Below are 12,621 nucleotides of genomic sequence, written 5' to 3' on the forward strand. Positions count from 1 at the left end.
AGCACCCTTCTCTCTCTTTAGTTTCAGTACTTCCCGCAGAGATGGCACGACCAGTTTGAGCACTTTTCACAGAGATGGCACCATGGATGTAAAGCGAAATTTTTTTCCGGAAGAACGGGACGAGTGACTGGCGTTGTGACCGATCCGTGTGAACGCCGCGCGCGCAGTTGCGTTTTGCGTGGATCACCTTGTATATGAATTTAGAATGCAAAAAGAAGGGTTATTGTGAGCAAATCTTGTGACGAAGCTTCGATTATTGACGATCACTCGATTAATGTTTATTGTCTCGTATAATGCCCTGTCATGCGAATAACTGCATTGTAATTTGATTGATAACGATAGTTGAAACACGCGTGATAATCGTGATTTTTCGTGTAGGCGACTCTACTTATAGTTCCGGTTCTGTCCAGTGTGCGAAGGAGATGTCGTACATGTTCGCGATTAGTTACTTGTTATGTTTAGCCATTGTGTTGTGAGGAATCGATGACTGTTTAATTGCCGTAATCGTCCTTGGTGTTCTTGGCAATCCGGCCGCGTCGAATTATGCAGTTTTATAAGGAGAAGCTACTCTCGCCCGGACAATTGAAACGACTAAGCGAGCACAAATACAACTGTACGACGAACAGCCTTTTGGATGGACTTCTTCAGCCCTGGTGGAATTGGCTTGTTAGCAAAGTTCCATTCTGGCTTGCACCCAATTTAATCACAATCGTTGGCCTGATAGTCAACGTCCTAACCACATTGGTCATTATATATTACAGCCCAGATGCTAGAACCGAGGTATCATTTACATAACCTATTTCCTTCTTCGATACGTAGCCCACTGTGTTACAGTGCTGTCGCAGTTTTGTTCTTCTTAAACAACAACCGTGCATTTATCGCAATAATAATACGAACCGTTTCCTTAACGATGCGTAATGTCATTTGTCAAAATGATATCCTTCGCATAGAGGAGAATTATGAATTATTTTCTTGTACTTGTATACCTGATGCGATTTTCGCTTGAAATTCGCATTCAACGGTATTTACAACGATTAAAATATATGTAATGTTGTTACCGTAATGATACATTTGTTGAAAGAAGTATTTGCGACAAGTACCGGTACTTACGATAGTTGAAATCTATGTAATGTTGTTACCGTAATGATATATTTCTTGAAAGCACTATTTACGACAAGTACCGGTACTCGTTTAACAGAACAAAGTGAGCATATTCAAAAGTAATTGAATGTTCCAGGCGCCTAGGTGGGCATGCTTTTTGTGCGCACTTGGTTTGTTCATTTATCAAAGTCTAGATGCTATAGACGGCAAACAAGCCAGAAGGACAGGAACTGTGTCACCATTGGGCGAATTATTTGATCATGGGTGTGATTCTATATCAACCGGTATGTTGCTTGTGTTTACTCAGATATTATCAAATTTTTAAAACTTGTAAAAATATTAGATGGAAAATATTTTGCCATGTCACGATATATACTTTAGTAGTTACATATTTATCTACACAGACCTGATATGCGCTAAATCATAGCTACTACATGTTAATATAGCGTATACTACATGAATACATAATATAAGTTACATTCCCTTATGAATTTTAACATTTGTTATTGTATGTAAATAATTATAATTTTATCATTTTTTCTTAGTATTTGTTGCCCTATCAGCATGTATAGCAGTACAATTAGGATATTATCCAACATGGATGTTTTTCCAATGCTTCTGTGCTATGACACTCTTTTATTGTGCTCATTGGCAGACATATGTTTCAGGTGAGAAGATATTCTTTTTTCTAGATACTAATAAGAATAACTTTGTCAAACTCTATTTATGCTATACGGTATAACTATTTTTAAACAGGTTCATTGAAGTTTGGCAAGGTAGATGTCACTGAAGCACAATTTACCATTATAATAATTCACCTCATTTCTGCAATCTTTGGACCAAAAATATGGATGATGGAGGTTGTACCTATTTTAATAATATTTCTAATTTTATTTGCTTATGATAGACTATTTTATTGCCAATCAACTGAATAATATTATTATGATCACTTCTACTATATAATCTATTCTATTAACTTCTTTCTAGTATATTTAAGTATAAGTAATTAAATAGTTGATTGTCATGAAATATTTGTTTTACATTTATTTTTTAAATTGTTCGAACAAGAGCTTTTTTAATATTAAGAATTTATTTAATAATGAAAATTTACTTTTAAGGTATAGGTAGCAGATTTTTTACACTAAAGCTTACAGTAAACTTAAAGCTGTAAAATGCTTGCTACCCTAAAATTTGTATAAATCATTAACAGGAATTCTTAATTTTCCTTTCGAGCCCATTAGACTATTATTTATTCGTACAATGTACTAAATTCATCAAGATTTTTTATTTGAACCTTCAACAAATATGTTTGTATTTCCTCCCTTTGTTGTTATCTACATGTTCCTTATATCTAAATGCATTAAATGTTGCATATGTATACTTGAGTATACTTATTTATGCATCTCTTTTATTTATTTTTGTAATAAATAAGGTCAAAAGTGGAGGAAAAATAAGTTGCATCAATTAAAAGGATAGTTACTAAATTCTGATTGAAAGATTTTTTAAATAAAAAAATTTGATGTGTGAAAAAAAGGTTCCATATTTTTTCTTATCTCAAGACTCATGTTGTTTATAAAAAATGTTTAAAAGTATCTCTACATGAGTCTAATGAGATTATTTCTTACAGATACCATACATAGATGGTTTTATTATTAAATATTTAATAGGAGTTTTCACTGTATTTGGTTCACTGACAAACTTGTATTCCATCTTTTCGGTGATTTTCACCGGAGGAGTGGGCAAGAATGGTTCAACTGTGGCTGTAAGTTAGTCAAATTAGTCTTTTGGTTTTTTTGGAAATTATGGAAATGGGAGCAGCATGGCATGAGGAGCGACGCTGAGATTACTTTTTTTTTTTGCTATGAGACTTATTGTAACATGCATTTTATTTCCAAATTTCTTACTCATTCGTTTCCCTTTCAACCGTTTCTTTCTTATTTTCCTGCATCATATCGTTATTTATCTGAGACACATCATTCGTACTTGTAATCTGTTTATCAAATTCATTAACATAAAAGAAAATACAAAAAAGTTTGTGATACAGTAACAAGTTATATCTAGGAAAGATGGTTGTATATAAATTCAACTTATACTATATATTAAACATCCTGAATTATGCTTTTGAAACAATTTCTATTGAAAGAAGTGTTATGAACATTTTAAAAAGGTAGATGTTATATATATTTCACAGGAATGAAATTTGCATTAGTCCAATTTACATTTTACAACATAATTATAATTTTTCATCTCAATTACAAGTTGAGTTATTGTAATCTAAATATTTATGTGGGTTAGTAGAAAATTAACAAAGAAGTTGTTATTTGTTATATCCTGCAGCTCCCTCGTGCCTGATGTTTTGATTTAACGTTCTTTTATGTACCACAATGGACCATAAATGAAACTAGCCCGTGAAGAAGTATTTGAAGGAAAATATTAAAAAAACGAGAATTAATGTAGAATATGTATAAATGAAATGTGTAGATTAAATTTAGGACAAATTTTAATAATTATTTTTATACAATTTGTCATAACGAACGAGATTTTGTACATTTGTTTAGATACCAGTGCTTGGTGTAGGCACAATCAGTAACTACATAGCAGTGTTATTTTATGCAGGCTACATTCATGTATTCCTTGAATTCTGTAAAGTGTTTGTGTCTGGTGGGGTTGGAAAGAACGGTTCCACGATTGCAGTAAGTTTTCATAAAATTCGTAACTGAATCAGTTACAAACATGTAAAATTCTCGTATGTTCACCACTATAGTATAGTAACGAGATGGTCTTTCACTTTGCTTGCCTATTTAGATCTACTGGATTACTATTACTCGTGTTAAAAAATAGTTTCTGCATTAATTAAATTTCTTCTTTATAATCTCTATGCACATTACTTTGCCATGATAAAATATATTTATATGGAGCGCAGGTTATGAAAAAATACTGCTTAAGTTTTAATGTTACTTATACTGTGCAATTTCTTTTGTATCAAGGAGGATGGTAGCAAATGGCAATTCCTTTGGAAATAGAGTATTCATATAAGAATGTTTAAGAGTATTCTAAATTCTCTGTGAAATTAAAAATACAATAATCATTTATCTAAAATACGATGGAATGGTTATTCTGCTTTAAAATGTACATGTATCTTTTACAAGTTTCTTATCATATTTTGATAAATACGATAAATAGTTATAACATTTTTTATTTTTTAGATACTACTTTTAAATGTGCATGGATTGTTTGTTTCTAAAGGAAAGGCCAAAAATAGTTATTTTTAACTGTTCTTTACCACTTTTTTTCTTTGGATGCTTAGTATTCAGTTCAGAACTTACTGTACAGTAATAACACATTTTAATGACAACAGTAATAATATATGTGTGTGCGTGTGTGTCCGCGTAGTAATAACATAAATTTTTAGATTTGCAGCAATTCTCATATACTTTAAATGTATAAATCAAACTAATTTATACAGAAATTACTAAAAAAAGATATGGCAAATTTTATTTGATTTAGATGTAATAGTTCTAAAGTGAATCTGCTTTTCATTTGAACATTTAAGTTAACAAATGATATCCTGAAGTTTGTAGTTGAATGGCTTTAATTCTTTCTAAACTAATGCAAATCGCATGACGTACATTTTAATGATTTGAAATTGTTTCAAGAGCAAGAAGTACCGTATGGTACGTAATGAGATATTGTGCCATGGATCAATGTTAAATCATTGTTAGAAATATATATCTTAGTAAACTAATGGAAAGGTTTTTCGTGTCGCTTGCACAGTTGCCATACACTGGCACAGAGGTCAAGGTGTTTCCATTATGGGCTGCTGTGGGCATCGCTATTTTACTTGCACAGAGCAGCATATCCGTCATTCTTGCCGGTGGTGTCGGAAAAAATGGCTCCACCGTCGCAGTAAGTCAGTTCAGATGTAATAGAATCATTGTGTAGTGCACTTTGCATTTTACTTCGGTTTAGGCCCACGTTAAAGAACTAAGTTTTCTTTCTTATACACAGAAGATTATAATATCCAACATATTAATGTGAAATAAGTGTTAGCAGATTATTTTTTTTTTAAACATTTCTAGGATTTACATTACTCAAAAATTAATTATGTGATTATGAGATTACAGTACAGAGAAAGATTTTAATTTAATATATTCACATTCACCTGTGTGGGTCTAAATGTTGCAAAAGCATCACACAGAACTGTTTACTGTATTTTCGTTCCCACTCTGGTTAACACCTTTTCCTAAATATCTAAGAGTTTGTACTAGTGTATCATACAAATCTTTCTCCATTTTATACTTTCATCCATTGATTACATATTTCCTTGCACTAAACATAACTTCTAAGAATCTGCATGTATATATATAACATAGATAATACTGCTTATACTGTATTTTGTTCTATTAACTCTTTATTGACTTTAGATCATTTTGCTCATAGTGTGTATAACGTGTTTAGAATCTATCTCTTGGTAAAATGGTTTTAACTTTAAACTTTTTATAGATTTGAAATGTTTAAAATAATTTTTATTGTTGCAAGTAGAGAGGTATTTGTTTAGCATTTGTAAAAGTTTGCTTTTTGTTTTTAAGTATATAGAATGAATGAAGGAAATTATCATAGAGCATTAGAATTGGTAATTCAATTGGTCCATCCTGTACAGCATGTATTTTTGTAATAGCTATGAGAGTTTAACAGTTGTTATGCGTATAATGTTACATATAAATATACATGCATTTAAATTTCTATATGTTTCTATAATTTATATATTTGTAATGTATATATGTACACTACTACTTAAAAGTTGGGAACATTGTTCACTACCCTTAACTAACAAGCTTTTTCAAACATATGCAACTAATTAGTAGTTTATTAGAAATATTGCAATAGGGTATTAAAGTATTATATGTATAACATACAAGAAACATTTTAACAGCAATTTACATACTAACATTGGTTTGTGTATACTTTTTTCTTTTTTTGATATTATTTAAAATAGAATAATTAAACACCAAATGTTAAGTGTTTTATCTATAAAGGTATATTGCCTACCAGCTTCCAAACTACTACTACTATTTTCGATTTAACTACTTTTTCCACATAGTTGTCAATTACAAGTGTCTTCATAATATTAATTCCGTTTCAGGGAACATCAGTTTTATCGCCAATTATTCCATTTAGTTTTGTGGTAGTACCAGCTTTTATAATTTATAGAAAAAGTGCTGAGCACGTGTATGAAAATCATCCCGCATTGTACATACTCGCATTCGGAATGGTTGCGGCTAAAGTTACTAATCGATTAGTGGTATGTATGCCAACAAGGTTTAAATGTTTCAATTGTCTAATTTAAATTTAATATTTTACATTTCTTGGTAGTAATATTGTTTATCATTGCAGGTTGCGCATATGACGAGAAATGAAATGCAATATTTAGACAGTTCACTGATTGGACCAGCAATGCTCTTCCTGAATCAGTATTTCAATTTCTTTATCAAAGAATATTACGTTCTTTGGTTGTGTTTTGTAAGTCCTTAAAAATATTTTTTATCAATTTTATTTACTACAGTAGATCTTCTGTTTTACAAAATAAGAAGAATTTCGATTTTTGATGTAAACAAATATTGTTTGTTGATTAGAAAAATAATTGTTTCCTATTGGTTCGGATATGAATGGCTCTACTGTATTTCGAAGTATTCTATTTTTATATGTCTTATGTTTATTCTGGGTCTTTTTTATAGATTTGGGTTACTCTGGATTTACTCCGGTATAGTGCTCAGATCTGTCATGAAATCTGCGATTACATGAAGATTCAACTGTTTAGGATACCAGCAGATCATCGAACCAGCCAGGTTTCTAATACTACTGAAAAAAATGGTACTAACAGGTCCCAACGTAACAGATTGCAAAAGAAACATCACTAGGATTCACTTGTGATAATGAATGCACTGTATGATTCATTTTATGTGTATAAACGAAAGAGAGCGTTAACAATATAACGATGCATAGAGAAATTTGATAAATTTTGTTATATATCGTGACTGTGTGTATATATACAAAGTTCAGAATAGTACAGTTCATTTATTATCACATTTATTTATAATCACCGCTGCATCTGATTAGTATTGAATATAAATAAAAAGGGTCTCATCAACATATTGGTTAAAGATTACTCACTGCTTGCCGTCGATTACAACCGTACAATTATCGACGAAAAAGAAAAAAATAATTATCACGAATGTAGTGATCGTAATTACGATTGAAAATCGGTGAAATAATAGAAAACGTGAAACAGTACAGTTTAAAATTAAAAGAGTGATATATAAATATATAATTATTATCAAAGAGTGTAAGGGAAAGAAATGACATAAATTTTAACCCAGATGAGCTTCAATTTTTTTCTTTTTTTTTCGTAATATTTATTAAAATTTTCTGTATGCCTCCTTAAAGTTAAATTATCATTTTCCAAATGAAAGCGAAATAAATTAACATCTCAACCATAAAGGCTAATCTATAAACAAGTAATACGTTAACGGGGAAATCAGGTATTAAATCAAAAACTTAATTTCGGATCCTTTTAAAGAGCGTACAGACTTATCTGGGTTCCACGTAATTTTATATTGTTGGTGCACGTTCTATAACAGTTTAGTTTGTTCTTGAAAATTTTTGAATCACAAAGAGAATTTTAGAAATATTGAACGAATTTAAAAAATATTACTTTTTTTCGAAAATTTAATTATAAAACAAAGAAAAAATAAGTTATATGGTTGTTTTTCTTCTCACAGGTTGTGTTTAGCATTATGGAAGTTGTTTTTTCTCTAGTAGCAACATTACAGCCGTGATCTCATAGAATATTTAAACAATTCATTAATTAAGTATGAGATTAGACGAGAGACAATTATTTGTTTTTGAATTTATGAATCTAGTTTACTAATTAACATGTGTATACGTAGTTATATAAATATAAATATTCCAATATTTCTAAAGTCAATTATAACAAAAAAAAACTATGTATAGTCTAAGTAAATTACCAAAGAGAAAGATAGTTGCTTTGAAGTAGTTTTTTTGTAGTTAACAATTTCAGTTTTTTATGATTGAGGAAGTATAAGGAATTGAAGGAATGTTATTGACTAACGAATTAAAACCATTTTTCGTCTTTAAATCTCTTCTGTTTGTGACAAATAAGGAATTAAATCAATTCATAAATCAATATATAATAATTTTGATTTTAATTAATTTACATACAGCTCAGGTCTGTGGCCTTAATATGCGCTTACGATTGCAATTATATATAATAGTAGTAAAACTATTTTTGAGTTAACAATCAGAAACGAAGTGAGCAATTTTTTATTTAAAACAATTTTACGTGATAAAGATTCTGACATTTATTTAGCGCAGTTCACGTTTCATGGAATTGAAGCCCATGTAAAAATTATTTTTCATTGCTATCAAAGAGCATGATATATTGATTTACTATATAAATAATACCAATCGCGAGAAATAATTAATTCAAAGTAATTGTAATACATATATATGCTACGCGTATAATGTTTTAAAAATTTCTGTTAATTAAATGTCTATTTGAAATGGCGTTGAATGTTCATATTTAATAAGTCCTCAATATGTTATAGCCTTGTACGTGTTACGTAACAAGGAATGCGTAATTTCGAAGACGCAATATGTTTGTTAAAGCATAGTTTATTAGGAAGTCTCTGTAACGATAATAATAATGGTATGTCATTTATAGAAAAGAAGATCTTAAATCTTTGAAAATAGTTTTGAAGAAATGAAGTACTAATATCCTTTCAGTACATTGCATTGTAAGAAGCATTAGTCCACAAAAATGTACATTTATTTCGTTCGAAACTGTTCGGGGAATAGTTCCTTTAAAAGTTTCCCTTAAAAGCTATTAAAAATTGAATTACCGTGCACGAAGAGAAAAATCGTACAAGAGATTTACCAAGTTTTAAGTAATGTTTAGTTGTGATAGTATTGTTTCATCAGATCGCATTGTTCTACGATATGATGTTATTTCGTTATAGAATGTTCCATTTAGATATACAATATTACAATCATATAATTTCCATTAATATTACGAAAGTCTTGGATTTTTACCAGAACGTTTAAGATTATCAGAACGACAATATTTCTACGAGCCTTTTTTGCAAACGTTGCCTGATAAAATACATTAATGTATCTAATGTCCTAATGTACCGTACCTTGGTTTCTGTTCATAAAGTGTAATATACCTTTTCGATAAATAATTTTCCTATCAGACGCTATCTTTCATTTGTACGTTTACATTGGTGAAAGCTTAACGTGTAACGATTATTCAGAATATTTGGAGTTACTTTTCCCGTTTTCCTATCTTCAAATCTAGTCCGTGTTAATCCTACCAGAAAATGGCTTGCAAAGGTGATTCTTTAAAATAAAATAATTTCTAAATCTTACCTTTTAATTTATTTTCATGGATTTTCAAAATTACTAATCTGCATGCTGTATTATCGTATTCGTGATCTTGTTATGCCTGTAACATGTCCTTTGTGATTCGTAGGTTTTATTAACAAATTAATTATATTATTTAATCAAAGTATAAAAAATTCAGGTATAGAGTGATCGAAAAAGTATATGCACATTGAAAGCTTGTCTTTATTCTAGTAACAAGATGAATTGTGCCTGAATTTTTAACTTAGTAATAGCTTGCATGTTTCATATCAAATTGTACTATTAACGTTAGCATGTTTATGGAGCTTTTACACGTGTCTTCATTTTATGAAGAGGCACTTATTGCCATTAAGTGCCATTAAATTCCACATACTTTAATTAATAATATAAAAAGAAGTCATTTTTACTAACTAATGTCCCATTTAAACCATACATTTTTTGTGCGCAATGCCGAAAATATTACTTTTTGTCGAAACAAAGTATTCTAAAAAATACTAGCTATTTTTATTAAATATTTAGAGAATAATTGGTCCCCTTTTAGTTTGTAATTTATGGCTCTTCCTCACTTTAAATCAGAGATTTATATGTTTGTATGATTCAATATCACGAATAGCTTACGAGATACCCATTCTAATAAGAGGTACATACAAATGTAATGAGGTACGTAATACAGCAAGTAGAAAACTAATGGCATGCAACGCATTAGCTTGTTGCTTGATCATAACGTTCTGTCAAATGTTACATTTTGATTTGCACGAATTATAGCTTGTGAAAAGTCAAGAAAAACTTCTGAACACGACCCTTGTTTGATATATATACATATATACACGTATACACAAAAATTCAAGTGTAAAAAATAGAAGGGTTGGGCAAATATACTTTTCTACAGTTTACTATACTGCGCAAAAGTAATCGAAAAGTCTGTTTATCAATTGCTGAACATTATGAGATGTTAATGTAATGTGTGCTCTGTTATAAAAATCGGTAGTTTTATTTAATGTTAGATAGTGTTATAATTGTGTAACTATTTAGAATAACATATTACTCACGTATGTGCGAATAACAAATTAATAGCTAATCAGTTTGAATATTTGATCATTATAAATTTGATGTGTTAAAGAGAAAGGACACATTGTAATATCTCTGATTAAAAAGACACCAAGTACAAAGCGTTAGTGGTTACTCAATATTTGGTTTCCGTTTGTTAACGTTGCGTAGAAGCAAATAATTGATTAATCAAATTTACATTGTAACAACGTATTCGCACATGCTATTATCGTCAATGTTCTTATTCGTTGGTATGCATGAATAGTTCTTGTTCACAGTTCGCATGATGGTGGAACGAGAGCCTCTGTTAGAGGAGGATTATCATCACGGATCTGATACGACCCTCGACCTATGACGGTTGAAAAATTATTCGTCGGTGTAAAGATAATTATTTCTAACTGTAGGGTTGCGCTAAACTCTCTACAACTTATACCATTACTTATTTATAGAAAGAAATCATTCAAGTCACGTATTATACACGAGATTCTAACGTAGTATACATGTTTCACTTGTCCTTTAGTCCCACTTAGATCATATTTTTACGGGGAAACTTGGGATACCGTGGGAAGCAAGAAGAATAAATAGTACAATAATAAAACTGCTCTGTTACATAAAAGGAAATAAAAAGAGACCAAATAGAAGAAGGGTCTACTGTAAGATAATATGTTTGAAAATTTCTGAATTCAAATTCCTTTTCTGAATGTAACTCAGTATTAAAGCAGCGAACAATTAAGTGGATGTGTCTAGCTGCAGAAAAAATTGAAAAGCAAGGGGTTAAAGAGAGTTTCGCGTCACCTTTTTAAGCCTCTGGAGTATGGTAGTTTGAAGCCATTCATTAAGCCGCCTATTTGTACCGCATCCTGGTTTCAAAAGTAGAAATGAATTCCTAGATTATTATTTCGAACATTTATACTTTTCTTGTGCTCGGATACTTAAAATGATACGAGAAATAAATTGAGGACGATAGCTTTGACTACAAAGTTATTCCACTCGAATCAGAGGGTGAAACCACTGTACTTCAAAGGGTTAAACGACATAGAAGAAATTTATGTAAGATGAGCTCCAATTTTCTCGATATAGCCGTATCGTTTTGTGTGAGACTGGTCAGTTTAAGAGGCTTCTGTTCGAGAGAACAAATAAAAATATTATTCTGTGAAAGTTTTGCAGAAGAAGTCTTGCGAAGTACAATTCTGTTACCAGTGATCGAACAAAAGAAGGCTATAGTTCTTAGATGTAACTAGCGACCACTTCAAACTACAAGAGTACATGTTTAGAGAATTTTTTAAAGAAAAATACCTTTAGAGTCGCAGTAAGATTAATATTTTTCTTAACGCGATTATAAATAAGGATCCTTCACGACAGTTAAGATTAGACAGTAGTATGAATACAAGTTTTAACATAATAAACAACGGAACAGTCGGTTATTCTTTGTTAATTCTTGTTTTTGGTACCACGATTTTCTATCGAACTTTTTATAGTGGATAGCGGACTATTTATAGTGTACCTAAACAAAAAAAAACAAGTGAGACTCGTTTTTAATTCAAGGCTTAACTCTAAGTTACAGTTATACAGTATTAATTATCGAGAAATGTTACAATAAATGTTACGTTTGAAATATACCATTGAAAATTTTGAGTGTTGTAACTGCGATTAATGTAACTTATGCGAGCCAATAAAATTTTAATTATCATTTTGTTAAACATTTTTTGCATGTACGTGGGTAAATTATGCGCGATTTTTATTGACACGGCGTTAAGTAAAGTTTAGAATCGTTTAGAGTGCTTTCTCATGTTGGAAAGTGGAACGAATTCAAGTAACGATTAAAAACTGGCTCAAGCTTCGTGTCGAAACTAGGTCAGAAATAATCGCTATTTCCAGGGAATTCGGTCGCTTATAATATTTCCGGACTGGTTGCAAAAAAACGTCTTAATTTGCAAACATATACTTATGTATACTAATCTTTTGTTCATTATAATTGTTCATCATTTAATGAACAATTATTTTTTGATGTATTACGGAAATATCATTCAGGAT

General features: G+C 30.5%; 1 protein-coding gene across 6 annotated transcripts; it reads left to right on the forward strand.

The window, feature by feature from the left end:
- Nucleotides 1-365: 365 nt before the first annotated feature.
- Nucleotides 366-11,228, forward strand: Bbc (choline/ethanolaminephosphotransferase 1 bbc). 6 transcript variants are annotated; one of them, XM_076903565.1, is made up of 11 exons: nt 366-780; nt 1,238-1,385; nt 1,647-1,769; nt 1,858-1,961; nt 2,729-2,863; nt 3,660-3,794; nt 4,876-5,007; nt 6,245-6,403; nt 6,496-6,621; nt 6,837-6,972; nt 10,866-11,228. In XM_076903565.1, the coding sequence occupies exons 1-11, from the start codon at nt 544-546 to the stop codon at nt 10,940-10,942; spliced, it is 1,512 nt and encodes a 503-aa protein (XP_076759680.1). In that variant the 5' UTR covers nt 366-543; the 3' UTR covers nt 10,943-11,228. The 6 variants fall into 6 exon arrangements, with proteins under 6 accessions (XP_076759680.1, XP_076759676.1, XP_076759675.1 ...); XM_076903561.1 differs by lacking the exon at nt 2,729-2,863; XM_076903560.1 differs by lacking the exon at nt 3,660-3,794 and having other exon boundaries at nt 367-780; nt 10,866-11,227.
- Nucleotides 11,229-12,621: the final 1,393 nt, after the last annotated feature.

The sequence above is a fragment of the Xylocopa sonorina genome, chromosome 10 (assembly GCF_050948175.1).
Source record: "Xylocopa sonorina isolate GNS202 chromosome 10, iyXylSono1_principal, whole genome shotgun sequence".
Classification (NCBI taxonomy): Eukaryota; Metazoa; Arthropoda; class Insecta; order Hymenoptera; family Apidae; genus Xylocopa; species Xylocopa sonorina.

Coding starts and splice junctions, on each gene's coding strand:
- Bbc (XM_076903565.1), top strand. CDS start 544: ATGCAGTTTTATAAGGAGAAGCTACTCTCGCCCGGACAATTGAAACGA. Junction 1,770..1,857: donor TTGGCAGACATATGTTTCAG/GTGAGAAGATAT, acceptor ATTTTTAAACAG/GTTCATTGAAGTTTGGCAAG. Junction 5,008..6,244: donor AAAATGGCTCCACCGTCGCA/GTAAGTCAGTTC, acceptor ATTCCGTTTCAG/GGAACATCAGTTTTATCGCC.